This window comes from Melanotaenia boesemani, chromosome 3 (assembly GCF_017639745.1).
Source record: "Melanotaenia boesemani isolate fMelBoe1 chromosome 3, fMelBoe1.pri, whole genome shotgun sequence".
In the NCBI taxonomy this organism is placed as follows: Eukaryota; Metazoa; Chordata; class Actinopteri; order Atheriniformes; family Melanotaeniidae; genus Melanotaenia; species Melanotaenia boesemani.
Window position 1 is genome coordinate 27,836,146 of NC_055684.1, and position 25,370 is coordinate 27,861,515.

Consider the following 25,370-nt stretch of genomic DNA (forward strand, 5'->3'; position numbering starts at 1 on the left):
TGGCTACTGTAGTTCTCATCAGTTGAATTCAGCTTTACCTTCATATTACCAATTCAAAACAAAGTCATCTCAGGGCACTTTACAGACAAAATCAATTCAAGCCAATTCATTATGATCCAATCATTGTTCATACAAGCCTATTCATAAAAAAAATTTATCTTGACTTGGATTCAGTCCCCATTCTGAGCATGTGTCGATACTATCCTGTAATGCAGTATGGAAAAATGTACCTGTGAAAAGTGTATATTGCAAACTTCTATGTGAAATGTCCCAAATGGCCACCTCTAAGTCTGGTTTAATCATGAAAAACTACACCTTGTTTGAATCCGTAGATGGCGCTTTGACCCATTTTTTTCTACAGTTAATCTGTTTTTATTTATTTATTTATTCAACATTAGGTGGTTGTCATGACAATAAAAGCATTTAATATTGTTTGAAGATAAACAAAAAACCAACTAAAACAAATAGGTGAACCACCTCTTTAATTTTAATGTTTACATTTATGTAATAATTAATTCCATGCTTAATTATTTCATTTTCATTTATCCGTTTCATAGATATGATCATTTGATAAGAACATCTTTGTATTTAATATTGACTCAAACAACGTTCCACACATCTGTAGACCATAAGTGGTATAAATCTAAAATTCAAAACTGTTGGATGTATTTCTTTCTGTATAACTGAGATTGAGTTACAAAATGCCTGCAAAGGTTGGGATATTGCAGTTACGAGTCATTTATTCTTTGTGTGAGGCAGGAGCCTTAGTCTCAAAGCCATAAATATCCTGCTCAAGAAAAGAAAGTCTTCACAAAGTCAAAAGCCACATTTTTCTCTGACAGTCTGGTAAATTACTGTATGGGAAGCAGCTAGAGGTCCCCCTTGTGGCTAAAATACCATTCATGTCAATTAGATAAGCCTTAGGTAAGCCCAAAATATAAGTCCCACACCAGTCATTCCAGAAGATCCATGCCGTTTCTCACTTAGCAGAATGGCAGACTCTCTGTGCAAGCAGTGCCATCCATCAACAAAGACTACTTCAAAAACTGCTAAGGCACGTGGCAAGTGGGGTAGCAAGAAGGAGTTCATCCTGTCTGTGGCTGGTGCTATTATAGGACTTGGCAATGTGTGGAGATTTCCATATCTTTGCTACAAGAACGGTGGGGGTAAGTATTTCTTTTTTGTGATTTCATATATATTGTACAAAGATAAAAATGTTACTTCTGTGTGCTAAAAATGCAGTTCAATCCTGCAATTTTTCTAAACAAACATGTCAGCAATAATATAGTTAGATGAATATAAATAAGAAAATAATTTGTTATTCAACAAAGCATAATTTGTTGTGGAAGTTACAGTTCTCTGCACAGTAGATTACAAGTCTTAAGAAATATTTATTATAGATAAAGCACAGACTGTATTTATTAAACTAATTCCTAAAATATTTCAAAAGGTGGTGTATAACTGTACATAGGACTCCTAGGATTAATGAAGGTAGTTGGTTAATGCACTGTTAAAAGTTTAAAGTATCAAAAGTTTCATCCCTTTATTTACACTAGTAAAATAAATTGTGTGTGTGTGTGTGTGTGTGTGTGTATATGTATGTGTGTGTGTACACACAAAAATATCTCACAACAGTTTATATCACAAGCTACATGAGTATCTCATTTTATTCACATTCAGTATAATACAGTGTTAAAACAGTTTGATTTTTTAATAATACATTAAAATGTTTTAATCTGGATTTACCTAAATTTGCAGTGGGGAAATAAAGGCAACATATTTTCATCATGGCAGTTTTATAATTGTGTTGGAATATACACTTGATATAAACAAGATAGCTATAAATACTACACACACACACACACACACACACACACACACACACACACACACACACACACACACACACACACACACGCACACACACAAAAAAAAATTTGTTACAAGAAGGGTCCCAAAAAGATGAATAGTTTATCCCTTTAGCTGTACCCTAAGCCACACACCCCATGTCTTCTATTTAAAATTATCATACTGAAATAAATTAATATGATCAAAAAGTAAGTTAAAAGTAGGTAATAAAATGTGAATTTTTATGTAAAGTACTTGTAAAATTCATGGCATTTTTGCTTTATTATCGCATATTTATTTTCTTTATTTTGTTGCAGTGTTTATCCTTCCAGTATCTATGCTATGAAGATAAAATTGTTATGTGTCACAATGCCTCTTACTCACCTTGACCAAGTCTATAAATACTGTTCTTTAGAGGAATGCCCTCTTGTTTTCTCTTGACATAACTTATGGTTCTCTGCAGATGGAAATACTTCTTTACAAAGATTAAAACTTACAAAGTGCAACTATAATCAGGTGCCTCTGATCTCTTGTAACAAAAAAATATATACAATAATGAAATGTTATTTTTGAACATCATTCTACCTCTATCCATCCATTTGCTATCGTTGTTTATTCCAGTTAAGGGCCATGGGAGGAATGGAGTTCAGCTACTTTCAGATGAGAGACAGTGTACACACTGGACAGTGATTGTAACTCAATGTGTGATTAAAAAAAAAAAGAAACATCTGGAACAGAAAAAAATGTGTGCAAGGAGATTTCTGAAGTCTTTTCAGGAAACCATCCTACATATTGAAGTAAAGCAGTCGGCAGCTGAGGGAGTTTTGAATTGAGGAGATTTGAACCTGCAACACTAAGTGTGAGAGCTGAGTTTTGAGAGAGAAAGGTTCAAAGAAAGGATAAAATAGTATAGAATTCAACAATAGCCATAAGTTGTTGACTCAAAATGAAAAGGCCTCAAAGGTCCGTGTACGTTCAGGCAATTCGTTTTTTCGTTTTAAACCGAAATCGGAAAAACGGAAGTATCGTCGTTTTTCTGTTTTTTAATTTACAATCAAAATCGGAAAAACATTTAAACAGAACCGATTTTCCTTTCCTATTACCAGAATTCAAAGACGAAAAACAAGAGCAACCTAATTTAAAATCTGCCCTGTTTTTGGATTTTGGTAATTCCTTTTTTTATTTTTCCTTCTGAATTGAAAGATGAAGACATGTTAACAGGCGGCCCGGAAGTTAGAATATTTCTTTCAAATTAAAAGCCTAGATTAACACGTAGCATCGTGCAAGCACATACTGCGTTGACTCATACAAAACAATATTAATATGTTCGTTCGGGCAGACAGCGACCCCAAGATGATGACAACAACAACAACAACAACAATACTACTACTACTACTACTACTAATAATAATAATAATAATAATAATAGATAGATAGATAGATAGATAGATAGATAGATAGATAGATAGATAGATAGATAGATAGATAGATAGATAGATAGATAGATAGATATCTGGCTAAGTTACGTTGAACGTCTGGAATTTATCTGTGCCAAGCCGTCATATAACATGGCGAACAACTTAATCTGCCAAAGCGGAAAATCAGCACTTCTAATATTCTATTTCCTTACACAGCTGCTGTTACTGAATCACCACAAGGTGGCAGAGTACATGAGGGGAATGAACTGGACTTTTGGCAGGCTACACATAATGAAGACTTTATTCCATGTGGGAATGCCAAAGATTAATAATAAATAATAATACATTTTATTTAAAAGCGCCTTTCAAAACACCCAAGGACACTGTACAAAGGAACATTAAAATAGTTTAAAAACCACTATGTACAGAACAAACATTAAAACAGTTAAAACAATAAGTGCAAAACTAAGCAGAATGGAGGACAACAGAAAGATGGAGAATGACTAGATAACATAGGATTGTCTGAACAAATGTGTTTTGATTGAACAATATACCATCCACTCCAATGTACAAAGGAAGCTGTTGCCACAGTTTTCACAACAGTGCCTGATATGGACCCTGAGTGAAATTAGGGTGTAATCAAGACCTGTTTCTATGTTTATATCACCATAGAATAAAACTATTTGTCATGTCAGTATTGATGAATGTTTAAAAGTCCATTTAATAATTTACTAGACTAGAATGAAAGTCCTGATTAAGTTAATACTTAAATTAACTGGCTTTCCCACAGGAACTCAAGTGCCAGTTCATATTCATGTAAGACTTATTGATTAAATATTTAATTCATTTAGCAAACAGTTGCTTATTGTTGGTGAATCAGTCTTACTGCTATAAAAAAAACTGTTTTACCTGAAAAGCCATACTGTGTCATTAACTGAAATAAAAGAACACTATAGTAAAGGTTTACCATTTTTATTGTATAATTTCAGAGAACATAAGGTCATCAAAGGTCTTCTCAAAAGCCAAGAAAAGTCATGGAAATTTATGGCAGCAATGTCTACCATGAATACAGTTGACAATGATAATAAAATGAAAATATTATTATACACTGTTCTCTATGTTCGTTCTCTACCGTCAATAAAGACCACTAGACACTACAAAACCTTAAAAATCAGAAACAAGAAAAAGCTGTGTCCCTAAACTGCATGCTATAAGTCAGTGATTAAAGGACCTAAATATTAAATTATTTACAAAAGTTATCATCTTTCAAACATTCCAAGTATGGTAATGAGAAGTAGGTCTATGATTACACAAGGGGCCAGTTGTTCAAAAGATTTAATCTGGATAAAAGCCAGGATTTGGGAATCCCATTTTTCACGATGGAGGATCCCGGTTCTTCAAAGCAGCAGTGGATTGGATCACCCTGATCCAGAATCACGGTTTTCAAGATTACCAAATCCGGATTACCAGAACTTAAAACGATGTGGGCTACCAGCTGTGTAAAGAACAACAGGTAGAAGAGCCAAAATGAGGTTACTTTAAGTGTTTTTTTATTTTGATACAACACACAGAAATCATGAACATCCACTTCTATTTATAATTTTATGAATTCTCATCCGAGCCACAACAAATATAAAACAAACCCATTAACAACGACATTGTGGATATTTTGGTAACGTCATCAATAAAAAATGCTCAACATCGCTCTCTGTGATAAAGTTAATTATGCACCTGAACCCCGTGTTGACAAACCACAGCAACCTTTGTTTTTTGTCAGAATGAATGACTGACTGGACCTGTAATAAGGGATGCAACTGTTAGAAGTTATTTTTTGACAGGTTCGTCTCTGATTATGCAGTGATGAATGACAGGAAAATAGATTATTCTATTTGTGTTTGGGGGTTTATTTTATGGGGACAAGCTCATGTTATGTTTTTATTTCTGCTATACTATGCTTTATCCAGATCACAACTAGGATTGGATTACATAATCTAATCCGATTTCAGAACCCTTCTTTCCCTTTTGAACAACCTATTGTCAAAATTTGATCGACCCTAATAACCAAAATCCAATCAGATTACATTTGAACAACTGGCCCAAGAAGAGGGATGTGATTATTATACTGTATGTGTTTGAGTGTGTTCACACTAGTTTATTGTTGCTTGCAGGTGCGTTCCTTATTCCCTACACCCTGTTCCTTGTCACCTGCGGAATCCCCCTGTTTGTACTGGAAGCAGCACTGGGCCAGTACACCAGTCTGGGGGGAATCGTGTGCTGGAGGAAGATCTGCCCATTGTTTGAAGGTAAGCTATTTGACAAGACTGTGACACAGATAGCAGAGTGTAGCTTAGGTTAAGTAACTGAAGAAATGCTATGGTTTACATTATTTCCAGGAATGGGATATGCCAGCCAAATGATAATTTTTTATGGAAATATCAGCTACGTTGTGATTTTAGCCTGGGCATTCCTCTACTTCTTCTCTTCTTTCTCTGGAGTTTTGCCATGGTCCACTTGTAATAACACGTGGAATACAGGTACATGCATTACAGTGATTCATCTGTTTGTTTCATTAACAGTAAGTGACTTTATTGGAATAAAAGTTCAATATCAATACAAATTTACTTCAATATAATACTAAAGAAAATATTTGCATAATGTCACCGTATGATTTACAATACCCTCTTCAAGAAAAATTTCCTGAAACTATATAATGATCTTTTGTTTTAAAACAAAACTTTGTTATATTTCAGATCATTGCATGGAAATAAACAACTATAATGCCACTGCTAACTGGACCTCCCCTCTGAATGCATCATCATCATCTGTTATAGAGTTTTGGCAGTAAGTTTTTATCAAAATGAGTCTAGGTTTTAAATGGATTTAATGGATTGGAAGTTGTTATTTATTGTAAGCAATCGACAACTGAAACCGTTGTCTCACTAATCCAATACTTCACAGATAGTCAATAGTGATAATACAGCCTACACCTGAACATCCATCTATCCCTACATTGTCTATACCTGCTTACTGTGATTCAGAGATGCAGTGGTTCTGGGACTTAAAATTTCAACACACTAGCTCTTCATAAGGAAAGACGACCATCTGACCGGTGGAACACTCCTTAGACTGCTGTGTGCAACCCTTGATATTTTCTTTGAGGGATAATAGTCTGATTTTACAACTGTCTTAATGTAACCGCTTTAATTCAGGTCTGAGTCCATGACTACTCCTAGATTTCTGGCTTGGTTGTTGGTTTTAACTTAGCTCTTTGAAGCAGAGTGCTGATTTTTAATCTGTCTTCCTTATTATTTCCTTCCTTGTAATTCTTAAAATTATTCAGCTTTGTCTTCATTTAACTTAAGTCCTGGCACATTCAATCTTTAATTTAATCAATGCATTTAAACAGTGTCCTGACTATAGTCTTCTGGTGAGATGGTTATGTAGATTTGTGTGTTATCAGCATAGTAACATATTTAGTTGTTTTTCATCATTTTAACGAGTGGCAGCATGTAGATTATTTTAGTTTTTTTCCTTTCACATGCTGAGTTAGACCAAAATTAAAACACAATCAACCCAAACATAATTCTTTGGTCCCTCTGTGCTGGGAGTTATCAGCATGAATGTTGAAATCACCAACAATAACTACACTATCAGTGCCAGCACAGATTTTTGACAGCAGTTCAGCAAAGTCATCAGAAGAGGTTGCACAGTATTTAGGTGGCCTGTACATGTTAACAACACACAAGAGGGAGAGTTTGTCTGGAGAGCCACATATTCAAAACCCGCGATTTATGCCTTCAATTAGGTGTTTGAATCATGCAATTGTAATCTCCCACACGTTCTTGGATTTCAAATGTGCCATTATATTTCACTGACAAAACAGAACAAGAGCAGGAAAAAGAGCAATAACTTTGTCACCGACTTGGACTTCTCTTTTAACAGAGTTCCGGTCATAAATCGGTTTCCTGTTTTTCTGAGACTGCAAGACATTCTTTGGCAAGGGCATATCCATGGCACAATCATTCACGAAAATCCTTAACATTCATTTACACTCTTTTTGGGAGTGTTATCAGAAAGCAAGAATCTCACCTTCAGAGCTCTATGCACGCTGCGTGGCGTGTGACCAAACACTAGCTGTGCATGACTGACACCAAGAAACTCCTGTGTTACGGACCCCTTCTGGTCTAGGGGTGGAAGGGGTTGAGTAACACAACAAGCCGGTGTTATGTTCAAAAATAACAATAATTTACACAATGTTTACTATTTACAAAACTTAAAGTGTCCTTTTCAGGTTCAATATAACAATAACAAACAAAAGATGACCTATAAAAGGAAGACGCACGCTAACTGGCGGCAAATTATAACTCGCTTACAAAAACACAAAGGAAACTTAACCAAACAAGAAACTATAGAGTCAAACAAATCCATATAACCTAAACAATCCTAAATAACAAAAGGAGGGGAGTTTCTCCTAATGAGAAGACTCCCAAACACTCAATCGCTATAATTACTGAAATTGCAATCCATCTGTTGAACAGTCCAGTCAGAATTCTAAAGGTTCAAGAGCCACCAAGTGTCCTCAGACACATAAACCATACAAACAGCTCAAAGAAACCACACAATGTACAAACTAGTCAGAGAACCCAACACGAGGCGAACTGTGTCCTAGTGACACAGCTGCCATGAATAATGACAGGTCCTCCTATTTAACGGCGAGGCATCACTCAATGATTTCCAGCTGGGATGAGCGGGAGCAGTAGCGACCAATCGGTGAGGCGGAGGGGAGGAACTGCAGCTTCTGGTCCACAGCCAATCCCGAAGCAGCACTGGCTCAGCAGTATTTGCATATCCAAGTCTGGAGTGACAGGCTGGAGGCCAATCCAAAAAGGCCAGGGGCCGTAACATCCTGACTTACTTCATGAGCAGCCAGCACTACAAATGGGACACCCTCATCCCAGTTTTTGCTGGTTACTAAGCAGTACTTAAGCAACATGGACTTTAGTGTTTGACGCCACCGTTCTATCTTTTATCTGATTTGGTTTTCCAACGATTTGACAAACATGGCAGCTACGGTAAAATTTGTCACGTTTCACGCCAGGCCAAAAGAAATAAAAGTTGATGAGTTTTTACAATAACCAAATGTCCAGAGCACTGACTTTCTTGCGCTAATGACAAAATTTTTTGTCTGTACTGGGTTGGCACCTCAATCTGCTTTACAATGCTCTACTCCGAGCCGTCTGAACGGGCTAGAGACCATTTAAGCATCAGAATATTTGCTCAGCAATGTAGCTTTGCTGTTCCTTCTTGGCGTGTTCAACACTTTTAACGCTAATAAAACATTTCAGTAATATTGGATCACCTCACTGAGCTGCAGACAAATATTCTTTGGTTATAGGGAACATGAAGTCAGAATCAGATGGGTCTGACTCCTGGTGCTCCAGAGTTTCTTCCAACTGTAGTGCAGTTGTGATTTTGTTTCTTTAAACTGCTGTGTCACCTTCATCTAGGAATGGTGATACAAATATTGAATTGGAAAGAGAAATGTCAGCGTTTTTGTGTGATCACACAAGCTGGACACGGCTTGTGGTTCTGGGAAGAAGAGTCTGGTGTTTTACTAGCTATTGGGTCATCCAGCACTTTAAACCACCCACAACATCATGCCCCATTAACATGGAGATACCTTTTATGGGTAGATCTGGACAAACAGTAACAGGGAAGAAACCAGTGACGTCTTTATGTAAAAGTGGTGTACTAGTCAGAACATACCTCATCTCAATGCCACGAAATGAAACCACAAGCTGAGTGCTTTGAGAAGGGCTGAGCACTGGCAAGGATGTGAACTGGCTGCTGGTCAGCAGGTTCACCAGTCAGGAAAACAAAGCCATCAAAAATGAACGGATCAACATATGAATCAAGCACTTCGTCTTTACTAGAACCAAGGTCTTTGCAGTGGGGCTTTGCTTTCGTCAAACCAATACCCTTAGGCTGTTGTGGATTTGACAGATTTTTGCGTTTTAAGGTTAAACAGTCTGAAATGACGTGTCCAGGTTTGTGACAGTAAAAACATTCTTGTTTCTCCTTCGCAGTGGAGGTATTGACAGGTTTGTCCAGCAGTTTTTCTCTGCTGTTGAAACTTCAGGGACCAACTCCTAAGCCTGTAGCACTATGGTTTCTTCCTTTAGAAGGAGCGCTGCCACAACCCCTTGAGCTTTATCTGACAGTTTGCACTGTAACAAAAGAGGCCAAATATCTTAAGGCCATTGCAAAGCACCTGAAATATGTTCAAATGGTGGGAAATATGAATCCAACTCAGATTCAAGAAAAACAGGCAACAAGATAATGCACTTTTTATGAGACATGTGCTTGCATTGGAGGGAGTCATTAAACAAAACAGCCCCTCCTCCACCTTTCTAATGTGATCTAGTTTCACTCACAGAGCTGAAGTTTGGAGGTGTTGCTTCCTTAAGAACAACTGAATAATTTCTAACAGAAACCAGGTTTCTGTTAAAAATAAAAAATCAAGGTGGTGCTTCGTAATAAAATCATTGATTATGAATGTTTTTCTTGCCAAAGATTTGATAGATTAAGTGAAACCAGCTGCTTCTAAGTTTACTCTTACAACTCTTAAAACTAGCAGGTAAACAGTAAGGTGAACTATCCTGTATTAGGTTAGTAAAATTTGCAGCCACGTTAGGGTTAAGATGGTAAATGGACACTTTTCCAGTCAGCTTGACCACATAAAGAGCTTTCCACTACCTGTCACATTCACCCATTCACACACTCTGACAGGCACATCAGAAGACACATAGGGTTAAGTGTCTTGCGCAAGGACAATTCGACATGTCAGGGAAAGCCTGGAATCAATCCCCCATCTTCTGGTTGGAAGATGACTGCTCCTACTCCTGTGCTACAGCCACCTTAAGACAACGTTGCAAAACAGTTCTTGTAAAGATATCAGGTTGAATAGTATTTTTCAAATTAAAAAGTATGCAAAAATCGTCTAAAAACCTAGGTTTATAACTAAATTGTCACAGATGTCCAGACCACGGGTTATCACCAGGTCCAATGTGTGGAATCTATTTAATGCTAAATATTTAATTACTCTTAAGCAGATGAGTCTGATGGATTATCAATATGTAGGTTCAACTCAAACTAAACTAACATAATAATTATTTTAAAACTAGCAATAAGAGTTGAAAGAATATGGAAAAAAATAATAGAGGAACCAGGTTTGGGTGGTCTGTAGAATGTCATGCATGAAGTAGGAAGACTGCTAAAAACAAAAGAGTGGTGTTCAAAGCCTAACATCTTGACTTGACGTGTTGAAGTGATCCAGACAAAGGTGATAGTTGTCAATAAAATATATGTTAAAGTGCAGGTGTTTTGAAGCCAAGTGATTAGTCCAAGCATCTGTTAAAACACCCTGCCCCATGATCTAAAGTGGGAAGCAGACAAACTGTGTGAAAACAGATTTCACACAGTTTTTTAAGTAGTTAAAAGGTTCTTAAAATCCTCTTTGGTCAGACTAATGACTGACTGTTGGTGAGTGTTGTGATGTGTGGTTCTTACATGAACTATCACATGTTTCACAGAGTCAGGAAGGGAGTTTAGCAACGCTAGGAGCTTGTGTAAAATAACCAGCACTTTGACCCCAGAAAAGCAATGTGTAGCAGTGTTAATGAAGCAGATATTTCTCACTATGAAATCACCAGCTATGAGGGTTGTTGGGGAAAGGAATGAATGAGAAAAGGAGAGCATGGTAGCCTGCTGTGAGGTTAGGGAGAATGCTGCTGACATATTATAAAACATGTCAGCATAGCTCCCCATGATTTTATATTAAGAGGGGATTCAATTAGCCAGAATACTGATTCAGGGTCTCAACATACTGTACTGAAGGTTGGAGGGTCCTTAAATTGCACATTTAAGGATCTATCATTTATCATCTGAATAGTATTCTCAGCTTCAGCATCAATAGGCATTTTGTGATAGACTTCTTGACTCAGTAATCAAATATGTAATTAAATACCAGGCAATGGTTGGTTGCATGGCTGTAGTACAGCAGTCCCAGGGAGCTTTAGCATACTCGATCGCCATCTTTCTCTCCTTTTTTATATAACTGGAAACTGATATTTTTAAAATTGTTCCTTTAACTTGCCATTTTGCCATATTGTTTGTAGTTAAATCTGCACACTGCAGCTTGAAATGGTGTTTCACAGATACTGACAGTTCATTATGTTACAGGCGAAGAGTGTTGAATATTTCCCCTGGCATAGAGACTTTGGGAGGCATACGGTGGGACCTTTCTTTGTGCCTTCTTTTGTCTTGGGTCATCTGCTACTTTTGTGTCTGGAAGGGAGTGAGATCCACAGGAAAGGTGAGTGAAAAAACAAATATGTTTCATGTAGGAAAATTCTCAGATTGTAATAATCTTTTTTTTTTTTTTTTTTTTAAGGGGTGTGGTGGGGCCTTGGCATGATGCTATAGTCTAATTTATCCAATCCACATGTATTTGTTTAAGTTTGAAAAAATTTCTTCAGATGAAAGACGTTGTCTGTCCTTGCATTTTTGTTGATTATGTGCCTGCTGCTCACCTGTGTCTATTTGCTGCTAAAGCCCTTTCTGTATGTTAAGTCTAGTCTCTTCTGCTTTCAGTTGCCATTTTCCCCAAAGGTTCCAAACAGTTTTAGATCTCTAATTATGTCCTGCTTTGATTCAGGGTCTCAGCTTGTTCTCTTTTTTTGTTTGCCTCACTATTTGTAATCTATTACAAACAAAACGTTTTCTTAGGTCTTTTACATCCCCTCGAGTTTTCAACTATAATGCTTCAGACATATCTAAGAATAGATAAAATTTATTTTTTCAGTATTCTTCACTTAGTGTTTACTAGTTTCATGTAAAATAAAAATTTAGTATTGAAGAATTTATCATGAGCATTGAACGTTTTGTAAGGACACTTACAATTGAAATGGCTATTTAGAGTTACTCATGCAATTAAGTTGAAGCAAATTGGGAACATAAATTGCCTAAACTTTTCAGATATTTTCAACTTAATTTGAGTTGTTTCAGCTTAAAGGCATTAGTAGATCTGAATAGATATCCTTACTTTGTTCAATTTGAGGCTCTACTTTGAGTTTCCCTCTTAATTTATAGGTTCGCCCAACACCAGAATCCCTTAGTTGAGTTTACTCAAGAAAGGCTTTGCAGCTGGTTTAGCTTACTTTAATTTACTTAGCTTTGTTTGTATGTGTACAGAGAAGAGCTAAACTATACACTTAATGGTATAATTTGAGACCATCTCTTTTATATCAGCAAATTGAGTGTAGGAAAAACTTTTCCTCTGAAATCACTCCTAGGTTACCACTTCTAAAATGCTGACTTAGCATCAGGCTAAAAATGATGTGTGACTGTCAAATAGTCATGGCAGTGAGTCACTTAGTAGAAGTTAGATTTTTACTGATGCACTCTTATAATTGTCACAACACCATCAAAGTGAAAGTGCAGCATCCAAAAGGAGGCATAAAACTGAATAGCTTTCATAACAGAGTTGTAGATATTCCTCCTTCCTATTTATTTTGCTCTACTATTAGTGAAATGTTGAGACTGGAGATATTTAAATTAAACTGAATGTATTCCAAATATATGTTAATAGTCTGCTTCATTAAAATCCGGAGTCCCAGCTTATCTTAAGTGCAGACCAGCTCATTACAAGCTTGAAACTTAGGGAGAAGAAAAGAAAGTCTCAGGGTGGAGCACTGACAAACTGAACAACTGAAAAGAATTTGCTGGCAGCTATGTGGACACCTGGCGTGAGATGACTGAAACATCACAAAATGTTGAAAACTTTCCACTAGCATTGTGTTTGCAGCACATTTATATTGTACCTCCTTCACTTGTGTGTCATGATTTTATTTGCCTCTCAGCAATCCCAATACTGAATTAGTAATTACCAACTGCCACTGCTACTACCAATACTCAACAGGTTTTATCAAGTCTATTGAGTTTCTGCTGTTGTAGAAACTTAGATCTTGGCTGATATTTTCACTGGTTATAAGACAAAGCTTGCAGTGAAGCTTAAAGTTACACTATTTGAGAAAACTTACAGCCTATTTAAAATACTGTTCTATGGTGTAACTGTGACAGACATTTAGCAAAGACTTTATATTACAAATGGTTGTTATGAATATAAGCATTTATAAATAGAAATATGACGATTAGTTGGCCAAATATAATCTAAAATGACTTTATAACCATCTGCCACTACTTGTGAACTGAGCAGAGCACTTAAGGTGTGGCATACATACTGGCACGAAGTACAATACACCCACTAGTTATTTTCCTTTAGCTATTACCAAAACAATATTTGTCTCACACGTGTGCACATGCCTGGCCTTGTTACAGTTTTTTCACATAAAACCAGCAAAACTCTCAACAACCTAACTCGCGGTATATAAGGTTTATGAATTCATGTATGCAGCAGTAAAGAGACACAAACAGGTAATATTGTAATGCTAGACTTCTAATTCATGGCATCTCTTTATAAAATGTGCAGCACGTAGACTAAGCAAACACATGCAGAGAAAGTGTTGGAAGACTTATTGATGGATGTTTTTTCTCGTCTGTAATGATGGCCATGAACCATCACTCCCATGTGTGTGTAGTTCAGTGGAAGAACTGACACGAGGTGTGTAATTGTGAGAAAATGAAGTGGAAATGGGGTTTGGCAAACTCAGTTCCAACACCTGTGTTTTTACTCAATGACTGGAGATCAAATTACATGATTATATACTTGCACAATTACTTTGTACATTGGCAGCTCTAATGTAACCTAAGGAAAATTCCCTGGTCATGCATTAAGGGATGTGTTTTATAATTCTCAAATGAGGGCTGAGTAAAACCTGTTGTTAAATAACATTGATAGTTTCCTAAGCCATTCTGACATGATATAACAACTGCTGTTTTGTAAGGTAATGTCTTGTTTTGTGAGTTTTGAAACAGTCTCTTGAAGGATTGCCAAACTAAGAAAACTATGTGGAACTGACATAACAGGGTTGTTTTATTACCACATGTCTCCAACAAACTTCATCATGGTGAAAAGTGTTGCTTATTATGACACATTTTTTAAATTTATAACAACTGTTTTGTTTGTTTTGTTTTGTTTGTTAGGCTACCTACTTTACAGCCACATTCCCCTTCCTCTTGTTAGTAGTCCTGCTTTTCAGAGGAATGACCCTTCCCGGAGCTTTCCATGGTATCAAGTACTACCTGTACCCCAATCCTTCACGCCTTGCTGATCCGCAGGTATCATTTGGTCTTCTCCTATTGGATTTATTTGCAGCAGTAGTAGCAGCGTTTTTCGGATGAATAACTTGTGATTGGTTCATAGGTCTGGATGGATGCTGGAACACAAATATTTTATTCCTATGCTTTATGCTTGGGATACCTGACCACATTTGGGAGTTACAACAAGTACAACAACAACTGTTACAGGTGAACACTTGATGGAGAAATGACTGAGGATGTTCATGAATTTATTTTCTGGCCAACATTTTATATCAGCATCTGATACTGTACAACTATTTTTTAAGGAGAGAGAAAAAGATGTATTGCAGGAAATATGAAGAAACAACCATTTAATCACCAAAATGAGCTTTTTAGATGTTTATTGAACAAAATATCATCTGGTAACTAAGTGGGCTGTTCCCTTGTTTTTCCTGCAGATAATTAGCAGATTACTCATCACTCATCTGCATGCATTTTAACCATTTTTTAAATGCAAACTCCTTTTAGTTTGAAGCTGCGTGATAGTTATCTTTCACATACTACCACCTTTCCCATCAACACCTCAAATATGGGCTTTGTCAATGTCATTCCACAATTCTTTCTCTTTTTAACTACTCCTTGGTAGATGTGCATGTCTGCTGAAGTTCATTAAGCTGTTGGGGGAAAATAAAAATAAAAACTCTGAGTTATACTTTAATTTTCAGTCAGTGACATCTTCTTTCTGTTTTCCAGGCTGTTAACTCACTTTTAAGAACCACTGATGATTTCTCTACATCAAAACTAATGAGGTGCTTTGCATTGAAAATGCTTGATGTGTCAGAGGCACGTGAGCATAAAAGAAACTGTCAGCTTTATGCTATATTAGACAGTAATTCATTTGAAATAATTTGATCATTGTAAATCACTTGAATTTTAAAATGCCTCATAAGTTCTTTTTAATCAGAGTGCACACTGCAATAGCAACAAAAACTCAAGTATCTCATTTAAATGAGACAAGGTCCATCACGCAGAAAGATCTAGGTAAATAGTGCCTTGCCAAATAAAACAAATTAAAGTGATAGCATCCTGTGCATTGCTTGCATCCATCAGACCCTCTGTTCTTTTCTGTGGGTGCAAGTTCAGTATAAACAACTTTTATCAGTCTGTACTACAGCTGTGTTACAGAGATAACAATACTGACACAGTTCTTTTGATTTTGCAGGGACTCCTTCTATCTTTGCTTGTTGAACAGTGGAACCAGCTTCACGTCTGGATTTGCCATTTTCTCAGTTCTGGGCTACATGTCACAAAAGCAGGGTGTTGACATTTCCACTGTTGCTGAGTCAGGTACACATATTTGATGCCAAAGTTGTCACACTGTCACACCTTCTTCCCAGATGTTAAATTAAATTTTTGATTACATGATGGAAAATGTGAAAACAGCATATCATCTTCAAATAATTTATCATGACTTTCACTTGTTTTAGTCATGATTATGCAGCCTGAAATAATCAAATTAGCAACAAGCATGTCAGATAATGCATCAGCTCTTATGCATTAGTGTTTGTCTCAGAGAAACTGTAAATGAAGACGCTGGCAGACAGAAATGATTCACTAGTTGGTTTCACTGTGCAGGTCCTGGCCTTGTCTTCATAGTCTACCCACAAGCTGTGACCTTGCTGCCTTGGCCTCAGGTGTGGTCTGTGTGTTTCTTCACCATGATCATCTTGTTAGGAATCGATAGTCAGGTCGGCAGAATCCTCCTATTTCTCCTACAAAATGTGATGCAGATCTTAATCTTGTGTATTCATCTTTACGCCGGTCTGTCTTTGTATCTTGCAGTTTGCTGGGCTTGAAAACATCATGACATCGTTAGCAGATGTCTATCCTTCCCATATCCAAAAGGGGTGTCGCAGGGAGCTTTACTTAATACTCATCTGTGCTGTTTGCTATGTGTTGGGTCTGTTTTTGGTGTCAGAGGTGAGTTGTCAGACATTTGGAGGCAAACTGTGATCTGCTCAGATAATGCCCAGTATTTTCCTACAGTTATTAACTAAAACATAAAATGAGAGATTTTTGTTTATTTTAAACCCAATCCATAATGAAAGGTGAATGACATTAAATACCATTGCTTTGACTGTTTTAGGCTGGTGCATACATCCTGCAGATCTTTGATCATTATGTGTGCAGTGGTCCAACTCTTCTTCTGATGGCAATCTTCCAGTCTGTGATTATTGGATGGATTTATGGTAGACACATTTATCAGTGGTATAACTTACTTTGGTTGTAATATTTTACACTGACAACAAAAGCTTGGGAGGGTTATTTAGTCTCAATTCAATAAGGAATTTATAGCAATAACAAGTCTTACAGCCTGTGAAAAAGGCTGTAATCTAATTAAAATGTTTACCTATCCCTAATAGGTAGAGCATGTTTGAGGTTTTCATATCATCATCATTTTACTAACTTAAGCAGAAGTGTATCATGTAAATAACTGTCTGTTAGATTTGACACTTTTATTGAATATATATCATATACGGCCTTTTAAAAAGTAAAATAAACATGTTATTAAGTATCTTGAATATTACTTTTTACAGTCTGAATAATGCAAGTATAAACATATTGAGTTTATTTACAAAAATGCTAGGTACCACCCAACATACATAAATGAAATAAAATAGCCAAGTATATAAAACTAGGTTTTAATATCATAAGAAACAAAGCAGTGTTCTGTTCTCTGAAACATGGAGTCCACTGAGGATGCTGTCTGATGGCTCTCAGACCAGCTTAATTGATAGATTTTAATCTGTTTAGATTATACAAATGCTACGACAATACAAAATATTTCTCAGTCTTTTAAGATGTTTTATGCAACTACTTTTCATATTTCATTTCAAATCTTTGACTTTAACCATTCAGTGCTCCAGTGGCTTTGAGAAATATCCCATCCACATTTGCTCTCGTGTAATAATTTTTGCCATCAGTACAACAGTGTTTAAATTTCTGGCTTAGGATTTGCTCTTTTTTTTTTATCAGTTTTTACACAATTTTCTTTAACTAAAAATTTTGTATTATAGGAGCTGAACGTTTCTATGACAACATTGAAGATATGGTTGGTTACAGACCTCTGTTTATCTTCAAGTATTGCTGGCTGTATGTCACCCCTCTTATATGCAGTGTAAGTGTTTGACATAATTGATTACATTGATACAAATAGTTTTTCACTTTGGTTCAAAAACATATACAGTACATATATATTTTATAACAAAAAAACATATATATATTTTTTTTTACTTTAAAGGGAACACTTATCTTTTTGCTCTTGAGATACACTCCAATGAGGTTCAACAACACTTATGTGTATCCATGGTGGGCATACTGTGTTGGCTGGTTTCTGGCCATGTCATCATTGTCTATGATCCCCATCAACATGATCTGCAAACTGGCCAAAGAAAAGGGGACTCTATGGCAGGTAACTGCAAGGCTTGTGATCATTCACAGGTTAATGAAGCATTTAAAGTTTTAACTACTTTTTGTTGAATAATTGCTGCATAAGGCATTCTTTACCAATAATTATACCTTCCCCAGCGTATCAAGACAAGTTCTCAGCCAGCAGATGATCTCCCAGTGATGGCAAAGGAAATGGCAAGCACCAGTGCTTCACTACGACATCGTAATGATGGAGAAAATCACCGTATGCTATCAAAATGCTAGTCTTGTCCTCAAATACAATGCATAGAGTAACAGAATAATGATATATACTATAATCCCCTTCATAATCAGTGTACATTCATATAGTGGTATATTTGCAGAAACAATGCCTCAGTTCTCGAACTATCTTCCTATTTTGTTATGTTTTAAGGTTTTTGACTGCAGCCTTTGTGCGGTGGGTATGTGGGCACTAGTATATAGCAGCACATATGATGTGAGAACTCCATAAACATGCAATGAGCAGTTTACATTGTGTCCTCTCTAATACTGTAACTTTTTGTTTTCCGTGTCACACAGCTTGACACAAAGGGGCAAGCTACATAAATGTGCAGATTCAGAAGAGAGAAGGGACAGCAGAAATTTTCACAAAATTCCTGTAGAGTTGTGAGGCATTTCTTTGTATTTTAGAACATTACCATTGTAAAAAAAAATGGATAAATACGCTTTAATTTCTAGAATTTACAACTTTGTACTCACTAAGTGGTCTATTATATTTCTACCTGAACATGTTTACTTTAAATGTTGTTTACAAACTGTAAACAGTTGTGGTTTATTATTGCCTTTGGGGATTTTCTTTTAATGAGAGCAAGTTGTTTGATGACTTTGTTAACAATATCTCTTTTGAGATTTTATAAGGGAGTTGTAGTTTAACAAAATGCTAAAACTAGATTTCTTTAAAAATTAACTTTCAAATACCTTAAAACTGAAAGTTATGTAAATAACCAACATTCCCAACATGGGGCGAAACAGGGTAAAACACATTAGCATAGAGGTTCTGTCAATATGTAAAACAAAATGCCACAAAACCCTCAAAATATAGCTGACCAAGCTACACTCAGCTAAGCCTAAAACATTCATACCTATGCCAAAATTTTGTGTTATATATAAGTCTTCCTGGCTGATAAATGCATTAGAAAGTGATGAAAACTTTGGTGATTTTACTGCACTAAACCCAAAGTAAGCAATGTTCCTGTTGATTATTGTCAAATACTGCCCTGTCTTGGATTATTTCATTGTCTCCATTGCCCATTTAAAACAATGCCCTTGTTGGCAGTTCAACTACACCCTTTAGACGTACAGATCACCCTGTTAGTATGTCTGTCTGTACAGCTGAAGTAAAAAAGGTTATCTCCCAAAATTACACACATTATGGTATGCTGCACTTGTCCCTGCCCCTCTGATTACCACCTTAACAGGAAGCTTAAAAACTCTGGAGAAGATTTCTAAATTCTTTGACAAGAATGTTGAAGTTCTTCCCAGGTTAAACTTTGAAACTGGTGCATGCATCATGCAGAACAGAGCAGAAATTGCGTGCACTGAGGATTCTGCAAGAGCTAGAGCATCTGTTAAAACTAATGTTGCTATTAACTTTGCAAGACTCACAAGGAATTCTTCTCTCTTTTTTTTTTTACCTAACTTAATGGGGGACCACATGCAGGGTTTTTAAAGTATCAGTTTTCTTTTACTAATGCTAAGTGGTGGGGAAAAAATTGGTAATTGGTCAGCCAAATGTAGCTCACCTCAAAAATGAAGCTTTGCATTAACCATGGTTTACAAGGAGATACAAGGGGCGGTTCAAATAGATTTAGTAGATAAAACACTCATTCATCAAACAAGGTTGGTGTGGCTGTAAGTCATAGATAAAACAGTGTAGTATATTTTAAATAGCTTATTGAGAGCAGTGTTTCCAGACCTTAAAGAGCAAGGGTGTCCAGCTTCAGTCCTCGAGGGCAGCAATCCTGCAGGTTTTAGATGTCTCCCTGTTCTAATGCACCTAATTTAAATTAAATGGCTCTCCTTTTGTTTTTTCTTTGTTTTTCTTTTTTTAATGGCTCTCCTTAGCAGCTTGTTGTCAAGTTCTGCACAAGCATGTTGACCATTTGAGTCAGGTGTGCTGCTGCAGGAAACATCCAAAGCTGGCAGGAGCCCTTGAGGACTGACTTTGTCCCATAAATCAAGTTGTCCAAAGTGACGTGCAGATGGTTTTAGCAAATTAATTTAGGATATTTTTGTGCCTTATGGAGGGGGAAGCTTCCAGTGCATGAACAATCTTGTTGAAAGAAGTTCTTCATGTAGGTCTTGCCATGACAAGCCCTATAGGCTACTGACACTTGCTGACTAAAAGAAAACATAAAGCACAACAGTGTCAGCATTTGTCAGAGTGCTGGTTGAAGGTAATGTGGAACCCTTGGCGAACCTCAGCTTTTTATCTTAAAATTTTTATTTCTTTTAAAAATGGGTTTTAATTTACTTTTTAATGCATCTTCTGCCCCCCACTGTAATGCTTTTGTTCTGTGTAAAGCACTTTGAATTGTTTTGTACATCAAACGTGCAAATAAACTTGCCTTAAGTTGTTGTGATAATGTAGCACGTTGAAAGAAAGTCACAACACTGACAGCTCAGGCCTTTAGGCTCCTCATACCTCACTAAATCATTAATCTCTTTGTAGTACAGACCTGTGCCTACCAAAACACCTGATAAAAAACAAAAGCAGATTAACTTTGTGTGGAGCCACATCCGATTATATTTTCAGTTCCTCCTTCCTTTTTTGTTCTCACCTGTCTCCTTTTTCGTTGATTAGACCAAGCCGGAGCAGCAACTCCGTTCTGATTATTTTACTCATAACCAAGATGAGCAATTACACCAGTGAACTCAACTTCCTACATTTTAGAGAAATTTGTGGGAGCTAGTGCTTTGATTTTCTTTTTAAACACACCTGTGTATATTAATCTTTTTCAACCTATGTATTATTTATATAATGCAAAGGGTGAACAAACATCTCCTCATTGCTGATAAACTGTTGGACTTTCAGTGCATTTATGTTTCCTTAAAGACAATACTTTTTAGGTATACTTTTGGGTAATTTCCTTGATTACTCCATTGGAGGTTTTTAATTTTTTTTTTTATCTAAATTGAAAACTTTTAAGTTTGTATATTAAAATATATTCTGGGGTAACAGAACTTGTTCATTTTCCTCTGTCGTATCTGTGTAAGGTGTGTGTATAAGGCGTGTGAAGTGATTTAAATCTTAGTTTTCCAGCTTTCAATACCATAATTTTTCCATTTTTTAAAACTTTTTTAAAGACATGTTAATTTCTTTAAAAAAACAAAACATGAATGCAGTGCATTGTCCCATCGTTTCTTACTCACAAATGTCTAATCAGGTCTGTAGCCTGGATGACTACACACGTTAGACCAACAGGTTTCCTTTAACTTTCATATAATCAAATTTGCTTTCCATTCATGTTGTCTTCCTTATAGCACTGCCTTGGCTCAAAGTCTTGTAATACTTTTGCTCCTTACAAAGTGTTAAACTGGCATTATTTTCACAGTTGATATATGGTATGAACATTGTAATTTGCCTTGGATATATTTTGTTGTCTTAGTATTTAAAATACTTGTGTAGGCTGACTATTTTATAACTTGGCTTTGTTAACTACAGAAGTATAAAAATACAAATTCTTGACATTTTTTATTCAATTTCCATAAAAAAAAAAGAATTAATGTACAAAAAGTAAAAAAAAAAAAATCATCTAATTGGGTACAGTGGTTCTGACTATTTTAATATCATCAACTGGACGATCTTGGGCGTTTGTCTCCACCATGCCAATCCGGTTCAGCACTCCCATCCCCTGGCAGACTCTTCCAAAAATACTGTGCTTTCCATCTAACCACTGAGTGGGTCCAAGAGTAAGGAAGAACTGACTTCCGTTCGTGTCTGGTCCAGCATTGGCCATCGCCAGAATTCCAGCTCCTAAAGGACACACACATAAAACAAGAGGATCTTTTGACTGTAATAGATCAATCACCATCAAGTATTAGATGTTAATAAGCTAAACGATACTAAAGAAGAGGATCCAGGCAAAGCTACAATAAAAAAAAACATATATGTCTTATCTGAATATACAGTCTGCAATATTTTGATCAACCTGAATTTTTTCCACTGTGATTACCTGTGAATTTCAGCTCTGGATTCAGTTCATCCTCAAACTGTTTACCAAATATGGAGGCACCACCTCGACCTGTAGGGAAATCAGAGTGTGAGTATTAATCCTCCCAGAGGCCAGGCCTCAAGATTATTGAAGCAATGGGAGATCATTGTGACAGAAATTAACTTAAGGCAGCAAATTCAAAAGAACCATTCTACACACGGTTCAAGCTGCGTTCAAGAATATGGCGTTCATACCAAAGACTAACCTTTTAGCTCATTATCATTTAAAAAAAAAAAAAAAAAATTACTGCACTCATATCCTGTTTTTTCTGGCAGTATATAAAGAAATGAGGGTTGACTTTTGTATAGTAAGGTTTTTTTTCTTCCCCTATTTTGAGTATGAGAAAACATAAGAGGAGGGTAGTCCTAGTGATGTGATTTCGTTATGATCTTAGCAAAACAGGAATTAACTATTCTTTATATATTTTAATGGGTTTAGATTTTTTTCTTTATGGTCAATTTAATTTGTGTCCAAAGTCAGTTGCAGTCCTGCAGGTTTTGGATGGGATGGGTTTGACTGCAGGTCAGAGATATCCAGTACCAGTCAGTTTGGACACACTTTCCCATAACATTTATTGGGAAAGTGTGTCCAAACTTTTGACTGGTAGTGTATATTGTGGAGAAAAGAAATAAAAACCTCTTACACGATGATGTTAAAGGTTTTTATGGAAACTAAATGTGTCACTTTAAAACAGATTTCAAAGAATAATTGTAAATGATGTCTTTCATGATGGGAATATTCAGAATCATTTATTTTGTAATCAGTACTAAATCACTAAGTAACCGTGTCATGTATTTAAATTACACCTGAGTTGTGACGTCCAACTTTAGAAGTGAACTGCAAAGAAACGTGGATCTCGGTCCATACCTTTGTTACATTAAAAATGCATGACTGTCCTCAAATTCTCTCATTTATAAAAACTGGACACTGATTTGGTATTGTTACTAAGTTCACTTGGCATCAGTGTTTCTAATGTTTCTAATTGCCTGCCCGCATGCAGCAATTACCTAAGATAAGAAAAAATATTTGCGATACATTTTTGGTGAAATGACATCAGTCCAGACTATTTCCCCTGACATATATTATATATCAATGTGTTCCAGTGAAGTTAATGAATAGCCTCCTTTCAACCTAAATTTAATTAGTATATCAATATATTAAAAAGAAACCAGGTGTTACAGAATTTTGACATATTAGGAAGAAATCAAAGTAATCAGAGGCTGACAAACTACATAAATGTAATTCTTAGAGCTGAGTCTACACAAAGCTCTGGTAGTCCAATAACTATATTCAATCTGCTCCTAGTGGCTTAACTTAATTTCAAATTAATTCAATAAAAATACTACTGAATTACTCTTGTTTAATTTTCAAATGACTTAAGAATTAATTAAAAGAAGAATTAAGTAAAGTTGATTTTGGTGACCAGATGCATGGCAGCAATGTAAATGAGCACCAGAAGAAACATCTAAGTTTTGTGTATGTAGTTTTGTTGCACAGTAGGGGATCAGGGGGAGGGTTGTTTATTTAGAGCACATGTACAAATTATACATGCAACTTTCTTACAAAATTTCACACATACGCTCATGAGATGCTCAATTTTTCTATAACCTACTGCTATGCTAATCCAGTAAAATGCGACTAAACAACCAAATGACATATTGTAAGATCTGGATAATTTTAAAAAGTAAAAACTAATGTAAAAACATGCTGATGTGCAAAAAAATGTAGTTGTTGAAATTTTGTTGTTTGCACCCTGCACATAAAAACAAACAATAAAAAGTGCATCTGACAGTTGTTCACTGCATAGATAAAATTAATAGAAATGGGCAGATTTGACATTTATCCACGCCCTTATAGTAGTGGAGAGGACTATTGAATTGACAACTGAATAGTTGACAGATTTGCTGGTAAATAAATAAAAATGCAAGTAACTTCAGCATTTATCTCTTAGACCTTCAAAGATACAAAACGCACTGTCAAATGTACTTTGTGGTATATCATTTGAGTGATGAACCCACCTGTTCCCGTAGGATCTCCACCCTGCACCATGAAGTCTTTGATTATCCGGTGAAACTTTGTGTTGTTGTAGTAGCCTCTTCTGGAGAGCTCTGCGAAGTTTTTGCAGGTGTTCGGTGCATGATTCCAGTACAGCTCCACGACAACTGTCCCCATCCTGCAATGCACAGTCAATCATTTATATCATACCGATCAAGATTTTTTTAACCATATATTTTATTACAAAGAAAAACAGGCCAAAACTAAGTGAATTTTTAAAGTAACACTCAACAGATCAGATACCACACTTCACGTAGCTGCGAGCTAGCATGATTAATATTCAATGTTTTAATAATAACTTACGTTGTCTCCAGTGCTACGGTGGGCGGCTGCCATGTATCTGGAGGTATCCCTGACATTATTACGCTAAACTGTAACCTTCAATACTCACAAAACAATGTTGTTTGATTCAAGTGCGCGATTTATTAGCACAATTCATTCATTCAGCTCCTTCCTGGAGCTGGTTCTTCTTCTACGGTGTCGTTAATTTCCTTTGCATGTTGGAGGAATCGCGCTGCCCTCTGCTGGTCAAACCCACGCTTCGACGTTGGAGAAGATGTGAAGTGTATAATACGAACTACTTCTGTTTTTTTTTGTTTTTTTTCTTCTTCTTCTTCTTTAATAACAACTCCACTTTCTCCTTTGAGGTTCATTTAAAGTTGCTGGTCAAGAAATTAGAGAATAATGCTGCATCTTAGTTTCAACAGTGAATAGAGTGGGAATGAAAAGTATAATATTTGCAATATTAAATAACGGGTAAAAAAAATCTTTAGCAAGTACTTTAGTTATAAACAAACACTTTGGTGCTTAACTAAACTTTGTGTCACAACAAGCAACACAGGGTGAACATTAATTTAGACATAAATGAGACCCGGTAGGACTCAGTTTCAAGTTTTATTGTCATACACAAACAACAATTTAACATCGTTTTCAGAAATGAAGTTCTTGGTTTCAGAGCCCCCCAAGTAATACTTAGATAAAATGTAAAATAAACTAAAAACTAAAACTAAATGAATAAAGAAAATAAAAGAAAATAGAATAGAAAACTGCCCAATGGTTGTGCAAATGATCTAATATAGCCCAGAGC

The 25,370-nt window shown here is 36.1% G+C and overlaps 2 protein-coding genes across 2 annotated transcripts; one reads left to right on the forward strand and one right to left on the reverse strand.

Annotated features, from left to right (window-relative positions):
- Positions 1-991: 991 nt before the first annotated feature.
- On the forward strand, positions 992-18,818 carry LOC121636670 (sodium- and chloride-dependent GABA transporter 2-like). Its single transcript, XM_041980392.1, has 14 exons — positions 992-1,166; positions 5,435-5,569; positions 5,660-5,800; positions 6,017-6,107; positions 11,508-11,640; positions 14,430-14,564; positions 14,650-14,753; positions 15,748-15,872; positions 16,161-16,273; positions 16,368-16,505; positions 16,672-16,774; positions 17,603-17,703; positions 17,827-17,997; positions 18,114-18,818. Exons 1-14 carry the CDS (start codon positions 992-994, stop codon positions 18,237-18,239), a joined length of 1,791 nt encoding a protein of 596 aa, XP_041836326.1. The 3' UTR covers positions 18,240-18,818.
- A 2,888-nt stretch (positions 18,819-21,706) lies between these two features.
- On the reverse strand, positions 21,707-24,773 carry ppil1 (peptidylprolyl isomerase (cyclophilin)-like 1). The gene is made up of 4 exons (XM_041980679.1): positions 24,587-24,773; positions 24,247-24,401; positions 22,190-22,258; positions 21,707-21,990 (listed from the first exon to the last, which is right to left on the reverse strand). The coding sequence occupies exons 1-4, from the start codon at positions 24,640-24,642 to the stop codon at positions 21,770-21,772; spliced, it is 501 nt and encodes a 166-aa protein (XP_041836613.1). The 5' UTR covers positions 24,643-24,773; the 3' UTR covers positions 21,707-21,769.
- Between the last annotated feature and the right edge of the window lie 597 nt (positions 24,774-25,370).